A 24,182-nucleotide genomic window follows, 5' to 3' on the forward strand; every position below is an offset into this window, starting at 1 on the left:
TTAATTTACATGTAACTATCAAGATACCTACTTGCTAAAAATTCTGTAGCAAAATTGTGTTTGTTCGATCAGTCGATATTTTTATATACTTTATTGCATAAGCTATTTAACGTAACCTACGTGATAATTGAAATAAGTTGACTCAAACTAATAAAAGTTTAATCTGGTTTAAGATCTCCCAATTTAATTTAATTTCAATTGTCAAGCAAAGTAAACTGTAAGCTCATCACGGGTGTTGTCGTCACAACGTCTTGTAATTCCCAGTAGGTACTTGTTATGAACGAGTGCGCGAACGTCTCAGCGGCTATAGAAAGCTGATCTGCGCGTATAAATCCACCTCTCGCCTGACCGCTACACCATTGTCTCTCAGATCGTCCTCATAACTACAAGTGCTATTTTATCTCCCCTTTTCTTCACTCAGTTCTCAGCATTATCGTTCAGTTTGTTTTAGAGTCACATCGTTAAAAACGTTTTCACCTTTGTCTACGAAAGTTCGTAATTTTATGAAATACTAAAGTGCCTGTGGTGTAAAATGGAGGCGCAACAGTTCCGTGAATTTGGCAGAGCAGCCATCGATCTGCTGGCTGATTATGTTGAAAATATAAGAGACCGGTAAGTTTATTTTTCTATACATTATAGTTTTTAAAACTTCTGTGAGCTCCCATTACAATACCAAGATAGCCTTAATCCTTGCTAGAAACCTTTTAGGACCTAAGTGTTAATATGGATTAAGAAACTTAGAAAAAAGCAGCAAGCTAGTCGGTACTACCAACGAGCTGAAAAGCTGGAGTGTTTTTTCACTTAAGATTTATGTAAGTGCAGTATTTTGCAAGATACTTAGTAATAAATTGATAGCTTGTCGGTATACTGCAACTTAACTTTAATTCGAATTAGAGTTATAAGAATTATAAATAATGACTCAATAATTATTATGAATGGTGTCCTCTTAAATTGGAAATAACCAAATAGGAATCAAAATATCATAATATATCCGGCAGTGGGAAGTCAAGCAGATTAATTAATCACTTTTTAATAGTAAGTTCCTACGCAGATACGATACTCATTTTCAGTTCTGCAACAAAACACTACTTGCTGTAAATTCAGGCGCACTTATGTTACGTAAACAACCTTTTGTAGCGTTATTTGCGTTTATTAAGTAACTAAAGATGTATATAATTTACAATGTCTTAATTTAAAAATACATAGCTTTCTTCTTATTCCAAAAATATAAAAAGTTATGTCTTTAATAAATAACAAACCCCTTTTCTTTTAGTATCAATTTTACTTAAAAAATATAAGCAATTTATTATCATTATTAATTACAAACATCTGAAGGACATTGTTTTGTGATTGATATTGCTATGTAGGTACAGAGTTCTAGCTAGCTGTAGTAAGTATCGTATTTTATATTCTTACTAGCTGACCCGCGCAACTTCGCTTGCGTCACATAAGAGAGAATGGGTCAAAATTTTCCCCGTTTTTGTAACATTTTTTGCTGCTACTCTGCTCCTATTAGTCGTAGCGTGATGATATATAGCCTATAGCCTTCCTCGATAAATGGGCTATCTAACACTGAAAGAATTTTTCAAATCGGACCAGTCGTTCCTGAGATTAGCGCGTTCAAACAAACAAACAAACTCTTCAGCTTTATAATATTAGTATAGATGCAGTTCTCTATGAATATTTGTTCAATTTACATAAACACTAACAACACTGTAAGCAAATTGCAATCATCATCCATGAAATAGGTACACGTCGCGTCGCAGTTCCGTCGACTCGGAATATGCTAATGTTGTAGAAAAAACACAGAAGTGTAGACACGAAACATTCCATTAATTAAACTATTAACTGCCAATTATGTAATGATTCAACAATCAAGAGTAACAGACAATGTTTTCCTTCCATTGTTTGGATTCATGCACGTAATAAATGCGAAATACCACTCCCCCATCACGTTACCTCATGTATTATTGTCCGCAGACTTTAAATTTCACTTACGTTAACTTTACATCGTGATTTTTTGGATAGCTTTAATCATCTTCTTCCAAAAAAGGACGATAATTACATCCCAAAATAACTCTATAAAACACGCATATTGAAGTGTGAAAGTTAATTTATAAAAAAATATGAATCCATGCATTACGCTTAAAGGGTAGCCTTAGGCAAATGTCTTCAGAAGTCCTCAGTAAAGTTCTCAGTTTAGGTAATTTGAAGAAATCGCTGCTAGTTTTAAACACACGTGATAAATTTGTGTTAATAAAAATTGTTTACCTACCTTGTATAAAACTGAAATTAAATAGAAGTGTAGTGACGGATCCCCGATCCACAGTGTTGAAAATATTGCGGAAATGTAGTTATAATGATGACATGTATCTGTTTTCCATAATTTTGAAAGATAAAATCTTAGACGTTGTTAGTTCCTAAAGAACATTATTGTTTGTTTATATTGTTATATCGTTAATGTTACTTATAGTGAAGTACTACCGTCGGTGGAACCGGGTTACCTGGTCAATGCTCTCCCTGAACAAGCGCCGGAGCAGCCTGAAGGATGGCAAGATATCCTCAAAGACTTCAACCAATCTATACTCCCTGGTGTAAGTTTCAATGCCTTTTAATATCAACTGAACATTCAAAACTTTTGCTAGAGATGATAGAACACTTTAAATAGACACTTATCACTTATCAATAGAATATTCCGATTTATGACAAAATTTCCTCTATTATATATCTAATCTCTAAATATATGAATGGTTTACCTTCTTTATTTTATTTAAAAATATAACTCCAGCACTAAATATTGCTCTTGGGTCGCGGGGACTTTAGAAACATACAAACAACGGACACAAGGTACAGCCAGACCCGTAACAATGTCTTTGGATCGCACAAGTAACTGTCCCGAGTGGGATCGAACCGACGACCTCTCAACGCAATAGTAGTGGCGTGGCGACCACTTTTACCACTGCGCCACGCAAGCTGTCAATTATGATCTGCCTCATTCATTGAACTATGTATTTATATTTGGTTTCTGTCCTAGATCACACACTGGCAATCACCGCGTTTCCATGCGTTTTATCCTACGGGAACATCTTTCGCGAGTATCGTGGGTAGCATACTCAGTGACGGACTAGCTGTTATTGGATTCAGCTGGGTATGTTTGTTTTTATCTTTTGTTGTACTTTAATTGACTAGTTCCGTAAAAGGTATTGAATGATTTTTTTTTATCTTACTAAGTACTTTACGAATCATGAACACACTTGAAACAGCTAGAAATGATTACAGAATCTGTCTCTTTCTTAATAAATCTATCTTTATGAGTTAGCGTTTAACCCATTTGTTCTAAATAGAACTGTTAATTTACGATGCCATGTAGGCAACGCATTATAAAGTTTTCAGACCCGTGACGCCATAAGATAATGTTCTCGGACTTAAAACTAATGTTACACATTAAATTGTGTTACAGATGTCGAGTCCAGCTTGCACTGAATTAGAAGTAGTAACGATGAACTGGCTCGGCAAACTCCTAGGACTGCCGGAAGAATTCCTTAACTGTTCCAGCGGACCCGGAGGAGGAGTTATCCAGGTAAGCTTTATTACTCGTCTCTAATCATAATAATACTGATTATCGAATACAATAAAAAATATCTTGTACTTGTATCCACCAAGATAATAAAATTATAATATAACGTTTTATGGCACTTTCAGGGCTCAGCCAGTGAGGCGACCCTTGTAGGTCTGCTGGTTGCTAAGGAGAAAACAGTTCGTAAACTAGTACGAGAAGACCCGACCCTCGATGAAGATCAAATTAAACCAAAACTTGTTGCATACACATCTGACCAATGTAACTCTTCAGTTGAAAAAGCTGGGTTACTCGGCTCTATGAAAATGCGGCTATTGAAAGCCGACGCTGATGGAAGACTCCGCGGAGAAACACTCAAAAGAGCATTCGATGAAGACAGAGCACAAGGTCTCATACCGTGTTATGTCATCGCAAATCTTGGAACCACCGGTACATGTGCGTTTGACCCGCTTTATGAACTAGGACCAATTTGCAATGAAGCAGATGTGTGGCTGCACGTAGACGCGGCATATGCAGGCGCTGCATTCATCTGTCCCGAATATAGACATTTGATGAAGGGTATCGAGCACGCTGATTCCGTTGATGTAAATGCACATAAGTGGATGAATGTTAGTTTTGACTGCTCAGTTATGTGGGTCAAAAATGGATACGATCTAATTAGAGCATTTGATGTTCAGAGAATTTACTTGGATGATGTAAAAACAGATATTAAAATTCCTGATTACCGGCACTGGCAGATACCCCTCGGCCGTAGGTTTAGGGCGCTCAAGTTATGGATGGTTTTAAGAATATACGGTGCTGAGGGTTTGAGGAATCATATCAGAGAACAAATTGACCTCGCACAATATTTTGCGAAATTAGTACGATCAGATGAACGATTTTTGGTAGAACCAGAGCCGTCGATGGGCTTAGTGTGTTTTAGACTTAAGGATGGTGAAATTGTAACGAGAAAATTGCTAGAGAACTTGACAAACAAGAAGAAAATATTTATGGTGGCAGGCACTTACAGAGACAGATATGTCATTAGGTTCGTCGTCTGTTACCGTCTAACGACGAAAGAAGACATCGACTACAGCTGGAAACAAATAAAAGATGAAGCCGACATACTTTGTACAGACAAAGTACATATGAAACCACAAATAGCAGCCATTGATACACTTGTTGGGAGAGAGGTGTGTGAAAAATCTAAGTAAAACCTCTTTTTTATAGTTAATTCTCATAAATAATTTAGTATATTTTTTATGAATATGTAGATGAGGTACTTGTATACGAGCTAAGAAATAATAATACAATAATTGTGATGCTTCAAGTTTTGAGGAATAGAAGAATTTAAATCGTCAAAAATGGCTCCGTGAGGCGCTACTATTATCGCTTGCTAATTGGTCGGTAAAATCATTCTAAAGGGTTTCTAATTTGGTCTTCTGGTTTATTTTCTTGGTGAATAATGAAATAAAAACAGTTTGATATGAATTATGTTTTTTATTTTTGCTTATGACTAAGTAACCACTATTTGATGCGTCACTTTGACTAATTACTAAATGCAGCTACAGGTGTGACTAACACATATACCGTACTTGTATCCTTTAGGTAAACAATGCTCTTGACAAACTCTGTCCTCAGTGGGTTCCTCGAACTGGCATAGAACACGTCTCGTAGATATCACTCTCGCAGCTGAAACAAAAACATAGTGAGTTACATAATAACATTAAACAAAAAGCAAAAACTTATTGTATGTTGTGTTATGTCTGCAATTTTGTCGTTTACAAATTTGGGATAATAGTGTCATAGTGATACTTAATACTGCAGAATTGAATATTATGTGTGAAATACATAAACATTACCTGTAAATAGGTACACTACCTCTAGGTTAATCGCCACTAATTGAAGGAAAGTTAGTATAGTCATTTAACTACACAATATAGTGTGCACCTCACACGACAAACTTAACTCTATAACTAGAACGTGTAACTGGGATAGTTGAAGATTTGAACAACAGAAAATTTTACAAATCCTACTGTAGGTGTACCTGACTCAAATGATTAATGCCCGGTTTCTGAGTACATTTATCAGTAGTTTATCTATTCAAAAGCATTTTTTTCATATGAGTTTAAACGCAAATGAATAGATAAACTACCGCTAAATATACCTCAGAAACCGGGGATTAGTAGCTTGGAAATACTGTCATGCCGCGGAATTGGGTTAAAGTAAATAATGCTTATCTAATAAAGATATTATAAAATATTGATAATTAAAAAATACCTTGACTTTGTCTCCATTGTGTTGTGTCCATTGTTTATTACTTACGACATCGTAATTAAATAAGTAGTTACCTACCTAGTTAATTCCTTCCAAAATATATGGCATGTCGGAAAGATCGTTAATGTAGTAATTAAGAAAGTGGTGGACAATTGTTTTCTAAAGGTCTTTGTCAGATTAATAAAAAAAAGTTAGAAGCTAAGAACGAATATCATAGGATGCACAAAATAATCAAAAAATAATTAAAATACATACGATTATCCTTCACGCTGTGTTCATATTGCACGTATTCCGCTGGAGAGAAGTTAGTATCAACAAGGTCTACTGCCTTTCCTAATGATGTTTGAACACAATAAGCAGTCAATGCAACTACTAGAATTATTACGCGAGTTTGCTTTAAAAGACCCATTTTAATAATATTATACGACGGAACAAGAACTATATAAAATATACGTAGCAACTGTTTAGTAGCTAATTAACAATTAACGGTCGTCAGTCGTGTTGCACTACAAAAATAATACGAATGCTAAGTGCGGGAAAGGTCAACGATGCGGCCTTATATATGCAGTGTACAGAGTACATACACGTTACCGCGAAAACGACTTACTCACTAACAATGACTAATCATTATGTTTGGTTTCACTTATTTGTATGGTAACACTGATTTGGATTTTGAGGGAAACAAAGGTCAGAATATAGTAACCACAGTATGCAAGACACAGTATTTATATAAATGGTTAATTTTAAAATTTTCACGTTGTACATTATTTATTAACTTTTCACATTATACATAATTTATTAACATAAAAAATGTGAGTAATTTGAAGATGCATCACTTTCAGTAAAGGTAAATTGCAGTTATAAATAATTATTTAAAAACATAGATAGTTCTTTGTCTATCTGTTAGAACATGAGTAAGGTGTAATGTAGCTCATTATCATCTCGTGACGAATTCGATTGCGTGCGACGTTGACGTGTAGTTGTACAATTATAATTTAACATTTTTATACGTTGCCATTGAATAAGTGTATACTTGATATTATGTCAGTGTTTATGTACTTATTTATAAACACTGCTTTTGTAATGTCAGAGGTTAAGACTGTTAAAAATGCAAACGGCATATTCGTTCCGTGTGGAAATCGAACCCACACTCAAAATAGTAGCGGTGTTTTTGTCACCGGTTGTCGTTGAAAACCATTGCATCAGCATTGCAACGTTTTTGAAATTTGGAAAGATTGTTTATAGGTCCATGTCCACAATTTATTTAAGTTAGTAATAAATGTACTTAAATAATATGTGTGTAATTAGCCCTCCTGGGTAAAATGGGAGGTTCTAATAATGGAAAGCTTGAAAGGTTTTCCTCAGGGACTTTGGCAGAAATATGTCAGATGTGCGTACACCGCACCTGTTTTTACAATTATTATTAGAAATGTTTAAGCTTAGTCAATTAATGACAATATACATTTTACGGAAAATATGAGCCCATACCTACCTTATAAATACTAATTTAGACTATATAAACATGCCATATTACCTTATTAGCAATAGGTAAATATGAACATACTTACGTGAAATAGGGTCATTACTCATTATGATGTACGTCAGGCTGGCCCGGCCCCATGGAATTTAATAATGAGATTGTTATCAATCCAATGTACCCGGGTATACTAATATATGTAACACCTTCATTTTCAATGTAACTCTTTTTAAAAGAAATTACGTGCACTTCTTAGTGGCCGGGCCAGCCTGACGTTTTCAGCCCGGCCACCTTGTTTCCCACTAATCTACAAAAAATACTGGCAATATTGTGCTACAGATGAAATGTACCCTATAATATATGCATATGTAACACAACATCGAATCCTAAAATGCAATAGCATACGAAATATTAGCGGTTGCAGGTGGCCGGGCTGAAATTATTTCGTTAATATAAAACAGTAAAACTGCAACACCTGCCAAAAACTAATACCAGTACATAATGAGATATAGAGATATAGAATACATGTAACGCTTTCATTTTAAATTATAATACATATTTAGAAAGAATAATCACTTGAAATTATATTTCAGCCCGGCCACCTAAAAGCGGTAATATTCCCTAAAATCTTATGCCAATTTGTACAGTAAAACCTGATACAGCTATGAAATGAAAGTTACATTCGTTTCGTTTTAGTCGTATACCTTTAAGCCTTCTGTTTGACTAGATTATCAAAATCTGAGAAACTTGCCGAAGAGTGACTATCATTTATTAACTAATTTCAGGACATTTGGTTTGTTGAGTGAAACAAAATTGGTAATTGTCATATTTTTTTAATAATCATTTTTGAAATTAGTTAGACAACATTTGTACTTATATTAATTAGGTACTATAACAATTGTTAATTATAAATAATGTAAAAAAAGGTTACACATTGATAATAACACAGTTATCAAAAAATTATAGTAATATCAATATTACCTTAACATCGAACATTCATTCATTCAGAATATTAGAAGATAATTTTTGGTTAAATACTTATTATACCTTGGTAAAAAATCACAGATTTTCATAATTCAAATTTGAATTAGTCAAAATACTTATAGTACAAATGCCAGATATAGGCTAGCAATGATTATTATATTAGCATACGTTTAATTATACAAGTTAACATTGTGATTTTTAGCTGTGATTTTAATATTATGTTAAATTATATATACTACATAGCTATATTTCCATTAGCTGCCACTGAAAGAACTATGGTTCTCTCTTTATTTAAGAATTGTTGTAATAATTATATTAGCATAATTTTAATTGAAAGTTTTCAAAACTTTAAATTCAAAGTTGATGTAAAAATCATTATGAAAAGGTATAATAAGTATTTAACCAAAAATTATCTTCTAATATTCTGAATGAATGAATGTTCGATGTTAAGGTAATATTGATATTACTATAATTTTTTGATAACTGTGTTATTATCAATGTGTAACCTTTTTTTACATTATTTATAATTAACAATTGTTATAGTACCTAATTAATATAAGTACAAATGTTGTCTAACTAATTTCAAAAATGATTATTAAAAAAATATGACAATTACCAATTTTGTTTCACTCAACAAACCAAATGTCCTGAAATTAGTTAATAAATGATAGTCACTCTTCGGCAAGTTTCTCAGATTTTGATAATCTAGTCAAACAGAAGGCTTAAAGGTATACGACTAAAACGAAACGAATGTAACTTTCATTTCATAGCTGTATCAGGTTTTACTGTACAAATTGGCATAAGATTTTAGGGAATATTACCGCTTTTAGGTGGCCGGGCTGAAATATAATTTCAAGTGATTATTCTTTCTAAATATGTATTATAATTTAAAATGAAAGCGTTACATGTATTCTATATCTCTATATCTCATTATGTACTGGTATTAGTTTTTGGCAGGTGTTGCAGTTTTACTGTTTTATATTAACGAAATAATTTCAGCCCGGCCACCTGCAACCGCTAATATTTCGTATGCTATTGCATTTTAGGATTCGATGTTGTGTTACATATGCATATATTATAGGGTACATTTCATCTGTAGCACAATATTGCCAGTATTTTTTGTAGATTAGTGGGAAACAAGGTGGCCGGGCTGAAAACGTCAGGCTGGCCCGGCCACTAAGAAGTGCACGTAATTTCTTTTAAAAAGAGTTACATTGAAAATGAAGGTGTTACATATATTAGTATACCCGGGTACATTGGATTGATAACAATCTCATTATTAAATTCCATGGGGCCGGGCCAGCCTGACGTACATTCATTATGAATACTGGGTTATCTATAATTGTGTAGGTGGTAATTCGAATATAGGTTCCCTTAAATATCAAATAAGTTAACTGTGTCGGTGATATCAGCAGGAACTTTGTCGGAAGGACCTTGACACCATGGCACAGAACAATTACTTATAGCTGCCCTAATCTACGAGAGGAGACTTGACGCTGGCAGTGGCAATGCACAATCGTTATCTGTGGTGTTATTATAAGTATGTATAGATTATCAAATAAGTAATTAGATTATTCTAAGCCTGAGTCTATTATCATCTGAGTTTTCGAAATTTTGGCTTAAACTGTCATCTCTACAGTACGAAGCTTGGGCGTCTTGAACACATTAATTTATTGTCATTAATACAAAACACATTCTTTATACGACAATTATGTATCTAGCGCTAAGAAATAAAAATCACCAGAATTAAATTACCATTTTGATTATAAATTAATATTTAGGTACCTTTATACCTAGGTAACTATAGTTTTTTGCCAATAAAACATTGCTTGTTATTTGTACAAAGTGATGGTTTATTTAACAAAATAAAATAATTTTCCTTGTTCAATTAAGGGAATGTGACAGCGCATTTGCTTTTTTTGGAATATTATTCCAAGTATAAACCACGTCTGGACTCTGGAGTTAAATAATGAGTAATGCGTTAAGTGTAGTCTGTAAGCACAAGTATAAAAATATTTTTTAAACCTGGTTTGCGTTATCATGATATCGAAAATTCTAAGAACTATGAGTAGTTACATAAGTACATAATAAACTCGTTATTTTCGTCATTTAGTTCTGAAGTCCCACTCTATTTATTTTATATTATGCTCCTTGAAGAGAGAACTCACATTTATATAATATATATGTAATTATTATTCTGAGTTTTCACCAATAATGTGAATACCTCAGATTTTTCATTATTTTCATATCGCAAACTATATGCTACGCGTCTGGCCGACAATCTTTTCAACTGAATATCCATAACGCCATCTACCGGACACTGAATGTAAACAACGCTCTGTGTTATTGGTGGTGTCCGTAAGGCCCAGCGCAGACAGACCGGAATAATCCTCGCGCGGTCTCGAGCATTTTCTTTACGGCTCGCGGATGCTCGCGACTGCTCGAGCCTGCGCGAGGGAAACTTTCTAGGTTACCATTCTTCATGAAACAGGCCAGTTTTCGTGAAAATTCGTCAACGATGGTAGACTGGGCCATGATTATAATTGCTCTTTTGACTGAAGAAGAATAAAAATGTCGTTCTCTCTCTTTAAACTCAGTAACAACATTGAAATTTTTCGTACGATGCTCGCGCGTCCTCGAGGATGCGCGGGTATCCCCGCGCATACTCGAGGAATTTTCACGAAAACTGGCCTGTTTAATGAAGAATGGTAACCTAGAAAGTTTTCCTCGCGCAGGCTCGAGCAGTCGCGAGCATGCTCGAGCATCCGCGAGCCGTAAAGAAAATGCTCGAGACCGCACGAGGATTATTCCGGTCTGTCTGCGCTGGGCCTAACTCCGAACTAATGATCGTATTTAGCAGTATTAACGGAGTGGCGATCTTAACCACTGCGCTACAAATACCATAGAATTAAATTTAAGAAATAACGAAATACTACGAGGTTTTTTCATATGTTTATTTGAAAAGTTAAATATTTATTCAACGTACGTAGTGTGCATGAGCACATAATTACAATAAGATATTGTACAATTTATGATACAATCAAAATTCATAAAGATACATTTTACGTGATTTACAACGCTACCAACATCTTAAAAAATATAACTTTTTATTCATACAATGTACTCAATACAATGCATAATGGAAATAGCTCATAATTTACTGTCTTATAGAATATAATATTCTATACCTCTTTTCTACTCTCCTAAAAGCACTAGTGTATTAATATGAATTACATACCTACAACATCACCTTATTATATTCACATTTTTCTATTTAGGTATAATAGAAGTACAAAGGTACCCTAGAAAATGTAATAAAATCTAGTACAATTTTCAAAGTAATAAATCAGTTGTAGTTTTATTTATTCAATCAAACAAGTCATCGTAGGTCAATAAAGTGCGTTTAGGTTCTTTAGGTGGTGGTATACTGCGTGGCGTGGATGGTGCCGGAGTCCACGAGCCGGGCGCTGTCGGCGGTGGCTTGCTACGTCCCATGGTCACGCGCCAACTCTCTTCTAACCCCTCCATTGATGCCAATGCGTTGGTCGCTATCTCTGGTGTTTCAAATGACAAGAATGCCCTGAAATTACGAATGTTTTGGTTAGCACTTACACAGAATTAAAGTAAAATTAAATAATAATGCTATTTAAAAACATATTATGTAACCAAAATTCTAACATGCCACTTAATTTTACTCAAGAATTTTTTTATATTTTTTTGGCAAATAATGCAAGCATAATCTTTCAAAAATTAAACTTTAATTTCAAGCTCAATGATTTCAGTAAACAATATAGGCGACATAATTAGTAGCAGATGTTAAAACATACTTATCATCTTCAGGCTCTTGATGGAACGTGAAAGGTTCATGAGCAGCCAAACGGCGCCTTATAGTTTCTTCTGAGATGCGTGCACCTGTCACCACGAGAATGCAACTTCTGGCTGAGGGGGGAATTGCAGCTGGAGATGGGATTGATGGTTCCACTGGCCCTGGGGGCCCTGGTGTTCCGGGTGGTCCAAGAGGCTCAGTGGGACCAGCCTGGGGGGCAGGTGATGCAGGGCCAGGGCTCATAGGAGCTCCAGCTGGGCCTACAGGACTGGTTGGTCCAGCCAGCACAGTACCACCAATAGGCCCTGCAGGAGACTGATTACGTTGACTCTTTTCTTCCCTGAAAAATATTACTCATGATAAATGGGTCTATAGAATATAATCAGATGCATTACTGTACAGTAGGTACGAGGGCGGTCCGACAAGTACTTAGCCTATCCGTCCGATGGTGTTAATATCGCAAGAGATTTACTATCGTGTAGTACATTCTTAAATACGTCAACTGTAAAAAATTCAGTCGAATCGGACTCGTCGTTTTGTTCTGATCAAGTGTGAAAGAGGACGTGTCCACGGATTTTAGAAAAATTTAATAAGAGCAATATCGGTCGGTGATTTGATTCTTGTTTTTGGAAGGGAAATCGCGCAGCGAAATTAAAAAGCGTTTGGATGCTGCGTACGGTGACTCTTCTCCTTCGATAGCGACCGTTAAAAATTGGTTTATCGTGTTTCAAGGTGGTCGCACGACAGATTTTGATGAGCCACGCTCAGGAGCCCCGAAAACGGCCACCGCGGAAGCTAACGTGACAAAAATCCACGATCTCGTATTGGCAGACCGCCGATTGATGGGGCGCGAGATAGCTGAAAGAGTAGGCATCTTTAAAGACCGCGCGGGTCATATCCTGCATTAAATTTTGGGCATGAAAAAGCTATCGGCGCGATGGGTGCCGCGTTTGCTCACTCCGGACAACAAGCGCAAACGTGAGACCACTTCATTGCAGTGTTTGAGGCTGTTTAAGCGCAATCAGAAGGAGTTTCTGTGTCATTTCGTGATCGACGACTAAACATGGATCCACTGGTACACACCAGACACCAAGAAACAGTCGAAACAGTGGAATTTACGCGCCGAAAGTGCTCCGAAGAAGGAGACAACTGTCCCATCGGCCGGAAAGGAATGGCCACCGTTTTTTGGGATTCACAAGGTGTGATCTTCATCGATTACCTGGAGAAAGGCAAGACAGTTACAGGACTCTACTATGCCGAATTATTGGGCCGATTCGACGCCGAACGCCGACGAAAAAAGTGCTCTTCCAACATGACAACGACCGGATCACACCTCCGCCGTCGTCACGTCTAAATTGGTCGAATTGCACTACGAATTGCTGACCCATCCACCGTATTCGCTAGATTTGGCACCATGCTACTTTTTTGTTCCCAAACTTAAAAAAAGGCGAATGAGGAGGTCACCACCGCCACGCAGGCCTTTTTGCCAGTCTCGACAAAACGCATGTTTTGGATGGGTTAAAGAAGTTGGAGCATCGCTTGGTCAAGTGTATCAAGATAAAAGGAGATTATGTTAAAAAATAAATCGCCACTTTTCCAAAGTTTTCGTTTTTCTTTTGTAGGCTAAGTACTTATGAACCACCCTCGTACTTATTTGTCTGTCAGTAACTTTGAAGTAGTAGATCATTTATATCTAAACATATTAATATTATGGTTAGGACTTACTTTTCCCTGGCAGTCACAAAGGAATCATACAAGTATTTGACTCGAGGTGAAGGCTTCTCCTCGGGAGGTGGGGGCTCCTGTGAAGCACTGAATGGTTGGTATGAAGCCACACCACCTGTGGCACCTGCCGATCCACTGAGTTTTCTTTCTCTGCCTGAAAAACAGTATTTATTTATTACTAGGTAAATGTAAAGATATCTTACAAGTGAACTCATTTGACTAGTATCAGTTAACAGACATTATGAATCCATTTCTCATGCATGAAAATATCCTCACTATGGTCTTCTTAACCAAGTAACTGGATATTTGCTTGATACACTCCTAGCAAAGAACAATAAGTGCCAATTTAACAGCTCATAGATAAGTGTTGGATTATCTTCCTCAAAGATAAAATTTATGACAATATCTGTAAATATTCCACTGGACAAGCTAACCAATACTTATCCGAAAGTATTGAAAGTTTAAAACAGACAATAAGTATCTTATTGAGACAGTGAGACATGAATAGGTCCTGAGATCCATTTCTAAAGTAAGTATACTCAATAAAGTTACTTAGAAGACACTTATACCTGCTCTTGGACGCTTAAAAGTAGCATTTTGAGGTTGTGGAGGCGGACTTTTGATGGCTTGAATAGCTCCACTTTTTATCAATTTCCGAGCGATTTCACGAGCGTCACGAGCTTCAGTTGGACGCTTCGGTAATATTGGCTTTTCAGGCTCTGGTTTAGGAGCTTTTAACGCCTGTAATGCTTTTTTTTTCTTTTTCAACTTTTGATACTTTGCTTGTAACATCAATTCCTCTTCAGTTAAATTAGAGGGGAAATGTAAATAAACCATTTTCCCGTTGGGAAGCAGCTTTATTGTTTTGAGAACGCCTCTTTAAATGAAACTGGACAGAAGTCCAGTAATTCACAGATAATTTACTTTAATTTGTTACTTTCATTTGGACAACAGTAGTATACAAATACAACCACAAAATTAGAGACAATATGCCACTGTCAAAAACGTCAAAACTGCCAGTGTCAAAAATTGCTGCCAAATTATGAAAGCGTTCGCATTAGCAGTTAAAATTAAAAAAGGAAATAAGGGAATAAATAACACGAAAAATAAATAAATAAATTATTAGTTTTTGTGTTTTTTATTCCGTGTACATCTTTGTTTCATTTCATTTTTGGGTACCTAATAGCATTCTAAATTTAATTATGGCAAATATTGTCTGAAATATTTTTTTTTTTAGATGTTATTGTCACTGTGCTACGTTTGGAAATTGAGTGTGTCATATAAAGTTAAACTATATTAAGTTTAGCCTATTAAGTATTTTTAATCATCGGCGCTAAATTGATTGCTCTCACAAAAAAGTTACTTAAAATATATCGATTAGATATATGTTAATCAACTTTAACGATACAGAGTGCTTCAGAAACAAGCTTTGATTATTGGAACTGATTTTTGATAAAGCTTTAGGCACTTGTCCCACCGCCAACGATGAACGAGTAACGAGCAGAGCTAGAATTGGAAACGAGTTGGCGAGCCGCGGGGAGCGAGTGCGTAGTTGCGGTAGTTGTGTAGCTCTGCTACAACCGAGTGTGCGAGTGAGGCGAGCGATCGCTCGCATCACTGCCATCATCGTAGAGAAATGACAGCTGGTTGCTCTCTCGACGTGTGTTCTAATCGCGCGGGTATCGCTGAGCGAGTGTTATCTTTCATGGTTCTGGTCGCTTAGCAACAGATTAGTGAAGAGAGTGCTCGCCGTCAGTGTGAACAGTCAGCGATCAACTGTTTGTATATGTGTCTCTTTTGTTTACATGGAATACATATCTACTATACGTTTCTTGAACGAGAAAATAGCCGATAGTTTGTCGTTTTCTCGTCAGCGGTGGGACAAGTGCCTTATGAACTGTCCCCTGTTATAAACTCACAATACATAATAAATATCCGATTTTTAGAACTGGCATTGGTTCGCGCGTTCGGCGTAGGTATCCCTATTTGCACTGACAAGTAGTGACAGACAAGTGACAGCAGTAATATTTTGTTTGACATTGAATTGGATTGTAAAAAAATCGCAAAATGTTTCGTTTTTCCAAAAACATAATACCTACATTGTCGAAAACGCTTCAAATAAATTCACACGCGCAAGGCCAAAGTGTTATAGTACTTTTGCAAGATAAGAGATCGCTTTCAGATTCCAGTGAGTACACAAGTAAACTTGAGTGTGAACCATCCATCTCCTATTTATTAAAGTGGTCGTCTATCTATATAAAACTTTAATTCTAATTCTCTAGGTTTATTAGCTTTCTGTATAGTTAAATAATGTATTAAACCACGTTAATTCTTCGTATTTTAAGTAGATACATAATTGCTTACCCGAAGGCGGCTATTATTGACATTTATAATTATATCACCACGTGATATGAGTCAAGATTGTGATGAAAAGCATAAAATATTAGTTACACTAATTATAGTGATGTAAGTTTATTTGCTACTTTATAATTTTATATAACTAAACTAACCTCAAATGATTGACTTTCAGAACAGCCAGGAAAATTCTCTCTAAAACATGAAGAATACGGACGGCCCTTATATTTCGATGCTCAGGCAACAACTCCCATGGTCAGTATCATATTCAATAGTTAGTTGCTCATATTTATTTAATCTTACATCATCCAGAGTTAATTTTATGTCTGTACTTAAACAGGATCCAAGGGTCCTGGATGCTATGCTTCCCTACCTTGTTAGTTACCATGGTAACCCACACTCTCGCACACACGCTTATGGATGGGAAAGTGAAGCTGCTGTTGAGAAAGCTAGGGAGCAGATCGCAGACTTGATCGGTGCCGATCCAAAGGAAATAATCTTTACATCAGGAGCAACAGAGTCCAACAACATCTCAGTAAAAGGTGTGGCAAGGTTCTATGGACCAAGGAAGAAGCATGTTGTTACTACTCAAATTGTAAGTATCCTTACATTCAAACTTGCTACTTATGCATTAAATATTTGAATACTTATTTGATTTCTTATTTGCATTGGTTTAGGAACACAAGTGTGTGCTGGATTCATGCCGTGCATTGGAAGGAGAGGGATTCAAAATCACATATTTACCTGTGAAGCAAAATGGAATCATTGATTTACAAGATTTGGAAAAAGCTCTCACTCCAGAGACCAGTTTGGTTTCAATTATGACAGTCAACAATGAAATTGGTTTGTACATCATGCTTTATGAATATTTCTCCACACATTATGCCCTCTTAATATTATACTTGTTTTAAATACTTGAGTTGAGTTTATCATAGATAAATTATATTATTGTAACTGGGTGATTCTCTTTAAGAATAGTTAACATTTAAATTAATATTACTTAAAAACTTGCATGTCATGGTAGCAAATAATGAAGCATTTGTGTAAACAATATCATATTGTAGTTTTTTCATTATAAGGATACATTTATTAATGATTTTTTTTTCCATCAGGCTTAAAATATTGCAAGTCAGAAGTAGTGGGAAAATGTTATGATGTTGTGGTTTTTTTTTTTATGTAGTAATATGGTCTCTCTTACAAATAAATCTCTTTATCTCTTACATTCCAAGGTAGTTTTCATACATTGTATATTGCAGGTGTAAAGCAGCCCATAGCAGAAATTGGCGCTATGTGTAAAAGCAAGAAAATATTCTTTCACACTGATGCTGCTCAGGCATTAGGAAAAATACCACTAGATGTCAACTCAATGAATATTGACTTAATGTCAATTTCTGGGCACAAAATCTATGGCCCCAAAGGTGTTGGTGCACTATACATAAGGCGCAGACCGAGGGTCCGAGTTGAACCTATTCAAAGTGGTGGTGGACAAGAGAGAGGAATGCGTAGTGGAACTGTGCCAACTCCTCTTGCTGTTGGATTGGGTGCAGCATGTGAAATAGCCAAGCAAGAAATGGCATATGATCATGCATGGATGGAGAAATTATCACAAAGATTCCTAGATAAGATATATTCCAAGTTAACACATGTCATAAGGAATGGAGACCCAGAGCAAACATATCCTGGCTGTATTAACTTATCGTTTGCTTATGTGGAAGGTATGTGGCCTGCATTATTAAAACTTTTTAAGTATTTTTTCATTATGGCTGCATCATTTCAACTGCATCTCTACTTCAATCAAAATTTATTTTTAAATACAGAATAAACATACTACATAAGTAAGGGTCATCTAACCTCTACTTATCAATGTAATAACAAATTGAGATTTAACCCATATCTTCCCACCGCCCCATTTAAGGTGCACTTATATTTTACACGATAAAACCTGTATGTTAACAATTAACGATAAATTTTATAATTTTATTATATACTAGACATCTTTGCGGTTAATCTAGTAGTAATTGGCAGGGATTGTGGTCATTCGTATTTTTTTTATAAAATTCCGAGTTTGGTCAATTTCGAGCAACACGAGTGGCAGGAAAAGGTATGTAATAACTATTATATTTATTATTCATAATTTTAGTGGGGCGATGTTTTGGTAAGTAATAAGGTTATATTATCAGGTAATAATAGTAACATAAAGTTATTTCATTTTTTATGTGAATTTTACAATGTTCTTTTGAACGCCCCATTTGAGGTGCGTTGGGAACAGAAGGCACCATGATAATTTGTTTGAACAATTTTATGCCATCAAAAACATTCTGTAAAAACCTCAAGTCTCGCCGTAAAAAGTTGTGAGATCTATATAATACCAAGTCGATTAATCTATTTAGTCTCTACTTAAAGGACCTTCTGTCTTAAGTTATTACGTATGTTATTATCATGCCAATTTAAAAAAAAATACCTTTAAAACAAATAGACCGACCTGGCCATCGCATGATTTAATTATTAGTATGTATCACACTACACAGCACGACGAGAAGTTAATGCTCCTGAAATGTTAATGGCGAATTTGTGTTTCCTTGCGATGACCAAGTCGATCTAATTGTTTTAAAGGTTTTTTTTTTTAAATTGGCATGATAATAACATACGTAATAACTTAAGACAGAAGGTCCTTTAAGTAGAGACTAAATAGATTAATCGACTTGGTATTATATAGATCTCACAACTTTTTACGGCGAGACTTGAGGTTTTTACAGAATGTTTTTGATGGCATCTCACTTCTTTTTGTAAAGCGAACATAAGTCCAATTTGTATGGAAAGACGTTTTTTTTTCATAATTCAACATATTTTCCTATGGGAATGTTGTTCAGTTTCATGGGCTAAACACCCTTATCCACCCTATACCCTCTCTCCCGTTATGTCTCATATAGTAGGTACCTATTTACACCTATTTATTTTATTTTCTACTGTAATAATAATTCATTAACTGCAAATGTAACCTTGTAATCTTATACATTTATATGAGATTACAAAGTTATTGTTGCAGTTGGTGTATTTAGAAAACTGGACCGAAATTAGAAAATATTAAATTTTTCCCATGATTAAGACACTAAACCCTATTTGTATTCTAAATTTTAAGCTTCTAAGTCTGCTAGAAGTACCTTAGACTTTTGATGATCGGTGAGTCAGTGAGTCAGTGAGTCAGTGAATCAGTGAGTGACAAAATTCAAAATTTTAACAAGTTGTCATTCCTAAACTACTGGTTCAAATTGACTGAAATTTTAAATATACCGTCTTTATACAATGACTAATTAGTTGCTGAAAATCCAGGCTTCTTGTTTTATCCACAACGAAATTATAGGGATGTCAAAAATAGCCCGAATTGCTTCGAGAAAAGGATGTTACGGCCGTGCCGCTTTTTTTTTGCTCGACTTGCGGGGGCACTTCCGTGCCCCCAGATTGGAACATAGTTTATATAAAATTTAGAGTTATTACTTTTGTTTTTTTTAGTTACAGGTTGAATGTCAGTGAATTTTATCAGCTTTAGAAGACGATAACATTACAATTTCAGCTAATATTTATATCACGCCACCTGAAAATGATGATTTGAGTGACGAAAATAGTGGAAGCAAGGATGTAGGGGCGATTTGTAATCTTGCGCGTCGCTAATTGTTGGCTGAAGCCGAAGTTCGACGTACGGTTTCATCATCAGAAGTTCAGAAGTTATGTGGTAAGGCAATGTGGTCGACTGTTTGACGTCAAGGGGAAAGGCGAAGCGGTGAAGACCCCTATTTGATCCGATATGTCTGCTGCGCCCCTAAGAAAGCTAAGACTATGATCAAGAGGAAGGAAAGGATCATTATATTATCAAAACGGAACTCAAATTTGGTGTCGTGAATGCCACAAAAGCCTAATTTTAGGAGCCGCTAATGAAGGGTTTGCGTAATTTTTCGCACATTGCCTGCAATATTGCCTCACAATTCACTATTTTTTGTTTTACTGATTTCTTTTTCATTTATTTATTTATTATTTAATATGATTACTTGTAATTTAATCTATTGGTTTGATATTCCATAAATAAAAGTGATATAACATAACAACAGGTAATTTTTTCTCTATACATATACCAGTGGCATATTATCCCAACGCCCCATTTAAGGTGCGGTACTGAATTTCAGTTACCCTACAACCCCAAAAAATTTGACGCCTATTTTTGTTTTATTGAAAGGCTACTTTAAATAAATGTGTAAAGAAAACAATGTATTTTTGAATATTTATTGCTTTGGGAAGATATGGGTTAAAGGCCAGGCCCCCAATCTTAATTATGTGGAAAATTAGCAGATAAACTTTATTACTAAAATAAATTGTATATCAGTTTATTAGTAGGTAACTAGGTACATATTATGTACTATATTATTTTTAAAAGAAAGAAGAAAAAATACATTATTTAAATCTGTTTTAGGTGAATCCCTGTTAATGGCTTTGAAGGATATTGCTCTGTCAAGTGGATCAGCCTGCACTTCTGCATCACTGGAGCCGTCATACGTACTCAGAGCAATAGGAACAGATGAAGATTTAGCACACAGCTCTATCAGGTAAAAACTCAACATTCATGAAAATTTAACCTTAAATGACTACATTTCTAAATTTATAGCAAGTATGTGTGTTTCTCACCACTAATGTATGCTTTAGTTAAAATATCATTGCAATTTATACTAAAATAATCAAAATTTGTGGTACTGATGTAATTTCATACACAAATACTTCATACACTTAATTTTGTCCACAGATTTGGTTTAGGGAGATTCACAACAATTGAAGAAGTTGATTATACAGCTGAAAAGACTATCAGACATGTTGACCGTTTAAGAGAGATGAGCCCACTTTGGGAAATGGTCCAGGAGGGAGTAGACATCAAGACAATCCAATGGTCGCAGCACTAACTTGGTATATTTGTTAGAATTTAGTTTGTGAAAATTCCAAAATTATATTTATGTGATAAAGTGTTGACTGTCATGTTGTAAAGATCTGGTATTGCTTATTGTTGACCAATGGCAGTGTAAATATGTGGGTTCTTGGGGTAATATTAATGAACATTAGAAATGCTACATAATCCATAGCTATATCAAATGACATATTAGAACTTGTTTGATTATTAATGAAACTCAATAAATAAAGAGTGAATTCGCTTTCTTAAAATAAACAAAGAAATAAAGATATCGAAAGTTATTGTTGTGTTATTATTTCTTAAATATATTAACTCATACATATGTTATGCAATTCTGTAATTAATTAGTTTTTTAGGCTCTCAGTCTGTGACCTTCAAGATTAAATAAATTACCTATGTATTGCTAAACTCAATAATAAGCTTGAAGGTGTTATTTAATTTAATTGTCTCTAAAATGAAATACTAGGAAGTAGCCTGTATTTTTAATTATTGCTTACAATATGACTATTGCACAAACTTAGCTGTAGGACACAATTTTAATAAGTACATAATAAATATTTCAACTTCAAGATTAACAGTCACTGTAATATTGTAAACATAAGGTAGACATTAACTTTTTTAAGTGTGATATTTGAGTAAAACTAAAATGTTTTGAATACTAGAACTATGATAAATATAATCAATATTTTTTAAGATGTTTCTTTAAATGAATGCAAATTATGTTGTTGAAAAATAATAAAAAAATAAATTTAAAGCTTTCTTTATTTTGTATTTTATTTACAGATTAAGAGTGAGAGTATATGAGTGAGTGAGATTAAAAAAGTATACAAAAATACTTTCAAAGAAGAAACACATTGGTACTAGATTTTTAATATAATTTGTTAAATTATGTCAGAAATCACATAAAAGTATCAAATACAGTCAACACATATACAAAACAATATAAATACATTGAGTATTACATTTTAAAATATACTTGGCTCGGAATGGTTCTTCAGATTAATACATTTTAATACTGTTAGGCCTGAATAATTATATTATATTTTGAAAAATTGAAATGAACACTTTAGTAAAATTTATACCAAAGTGACCAAAAAATTATCAGATTGTATATTGGTCATAAGTGGTTTCTGATTGAGATATTCACCAAACGAACTGTATATTCCTATTACTTTGATCATCATACATACTAACTAAGTGACTTAGCAAGAATAGGCATATGCATTTATACTAGTGCTTTAGTTTTCATTCAGCTATCATCTATTTTAAAGCATTAGTTCAAATCCAATTATGAAACTTGTGAGTTTTATAATGCTTAATAACAAAATAAATATAATTATTTTAAAGCAATAATAATGTTTGATCAACAACTACATGATGGCTCATCTACTGGTTCTGGATTAGATATTTTGAAACTGTCATGATCTAAAGTTTGCAATTCAATCCTTGATCTATTTGACTCCACAAGTTGCATTGCAATATCTGTAAACATTTCTTCAACACCTTTACCAGTTTTACAAGAAGTTTTGTAAGTTGTACTGATGAGATTGTGGCACTGCTCACTGAAACATTCATTATATAATAATTACATAAATTGTAAGAGAGGGGGTACATGCAATCAAAATGATAATTATGTTAAACCTGTGGCTTACCAAAATGTCTCAATATCAGCATCAGTAACTTGAGGTGATGCTCCTTCTAGATCTGATTTATTTCCACACAAAAATATTTTTGCATTCTCAGCATATGTTACAATATCTAACAAATGTTGACTCAAAACGTGAAATGACGATGCGTTATCTAGTGAGAAAACGAGAATAGCTGCCTCAGCAAATTTATAGTAACTGGATGTCACTGAAGCAATGCGTTCCATGCCTCCAGTGTCCCACAACTGTAACTGAAATTGAAGAATAACAATTAGTCTCATGTGACGCTAAATCCAATAATAGTTTCATTACGGAATTATACAGCCTACTAATCCTCAATAGAAGCTTTATATATAAATACAGAAATACAGATAATGATATATACCTTCACATCTTTGTCTGTGAGTTCATAAAGCTTTTCAAAGTGATCTAATCCTAAAGTCGATCTTCTGTCTGAATTCGGAACAAACGTATTGTTGATAAAACGTCGGAAGAGAGAACTTTTTCCAACTCCGTATTCACCACAAAGTATCACTTTCAACACAGGCGTTTTAACAATGGCCATCTTTTATTTCAGTTTAGAGAAATTGGAGGTACTGCATTCAATTTCATCACTCTTGTAGAAGATATAGGTAACAAACAACATAAATGTAAATATTTTATAGAAAAACTTAGCACATAGTGCACACACCCAATCTCGTTTCAATAAATATTAACATTTAGTGATGTGCTGTGTGAGTTGGATTAAAGGATAATGAATCGATAGATTAATGAATTATTATTGTGATTCCGAAAATTAAATTATCCACTAATATATTTTAGTATGTAAAAATAAGAAGGGCCTATCTATTTAATTCAGTCACAAAACGAATTCCTGGTGATTGTATTTATCATTGTGTAGGTACTTAATGAAAAACTAGCTTGTACCATCGTACTATGAAGAAAAATTATGTTCCGATTCAAAAAGTTATAACTGAAACAATTTTGAATGATTAAACAAAGCTAAAATGAGTCACTAAAACTTAGATTGAAAAAAAAGCAGCAAACCTTTCTTTTTATATCTATACTAATATAATAAAGCTGAAGAGTTTGTTTGTTTGTTTGAATTTGTTTGAACGCGCTAATCTCAGGAAGTACTGGTCCGATTTGAAAAATTCTTTCAGTGTTAGATAGCCCATTTATCGAGGAAGGCTATAGGCTATATAACATCACGCTACGGTCATAAGGAGCGGAGTAGCAACGAAAAATGTTACAAAAACGGGGAAAAATTTGACCCATTCTCTTAGGTGACGCAAGCGAAGTTGCGCGGGTCAGCTAGTCAATCATAAATATATACTTTGCGATAAAATATCGATATTTGTCAAGATACAGTTGCCACTCTAGCAGGT

At 34.6% G+C, this 24,182-nt stretch overlaps 4 protein-coding genes across 4 annotated transcripts; 2 read left to right on the forward strand and 2 right to left on the reverse strand.

Moving 5' to 3' along the window:
• The first annotated feature begins 342 nt into the window (after positions 1–342).
• On the forward strand, positions 343–4,961 carry LOC142987463 (3,4-dihydroxyphenylacetaldehyde synthase-like). The gene is made up of 5 exons (XM_076136248.1): positions 343–612; positions 2,474–2,594; positions 3,035–3,148; positions 3,461–3,580; positions 3,703–4,961. Exons 1-5 carry the CDS (start codon positions 533–535, stop codon positions 4,768–4,770), a joined length of 1,503 nt encoding a protein of 500 aa, XP_075992363.1. The 5' UTR covers positions 343–532; the 3' UTR covers positions 4,771–4,961.
• A 6,275-nt stretch (positions 4,962–11,236) lies between these two features.
• Positions 11,237–14,833, reverse strand: Nelf-E (negative elongation factor E). The gene is made up of 4 exons (XM_076136249.1): positions 14,415–14,833; positions 13,846–13,999; positions 12,122–12,460; positions 11,237–11,874 (listed from the first exon to the last, which is right to left on the reverse strand). Exons 1-4 carry the CDS (start codon positions 14,680–14,682, stop codon positions 11,661–11,663), a joined length of 975 nt encoding a protein of 324 aa, XP_075992364.1. The 5' UTR covers positions 14,683–14,833; the 3' UTR covers positions 11,237–11,660.
• A 1,004-nt stretch (positions 14,834–15,837) lies between these two features.
• On the forward strand, positions 15,838–21,429 carry Nfs1 (Nfs1 cysteine desulfurase). Its single transcript, XM_076136250.1, has 7 exons — positions 15,838–16,033; positions 16,376–16,455; positions 16,541–16,795; positions 16,878–17,043; positions 17,457–17,915; positions 20,663–20,795; positions 20,990–21,429. Exons 1-7 carry the CDS (start codon positions 15,913–15,915, stop codon positions 21,141–21,143), a joined length of 1,368 nt encoding a protein of 455 aa, XP_075992365.1. The 5' UTR covers positions 15,838–15,912; the 3' UTR covers positions 21,144–21,429.
• A 573-nt stretch (positions 21,430–22,002) lies between these two features.
• RabX6 (RAS oncogene family member RabX6) lies at positions 22,003–23,688 on the reverse strand. Its single transcript, XM_076136252.1, has 3 exons — positions 23,180–23,688; positions 22,801–23,045; positions 22,003–22,710 (listed from the first exon to the last, which is right to left on the reverse strand). Exons 1-3 carry the CDS (start codon positions 23,357–23,359, stop codon positions 22,512–22,514), a joined length of 624 nt encoding a protein of 207 aa, XP_075992367.1. The 5' UTR covers positions 23,360–23,688; the 3' UTR covers positions 22,003–22,511.
• Between the last annotated feature and the right edge of the window lie 494 nt (positions 23,689–24,182).

The sequence above is a fragment of the Anticarsia gemmatalis genome, chromosome 3, assembly GCF_050436995.1.
Source record: "Anticarsia gemmatalis isolate Benzon Research Colony breed Stoneville strain chromosome 3, ilAntGemm2 primary, whole genome shotgun sequence".
NCBI lineage: Eukaryota > Metazoa > Arthropoda > Insecta > Lepidoptera > Erebidae > Anticarsia > Anticarsia gemmatalis.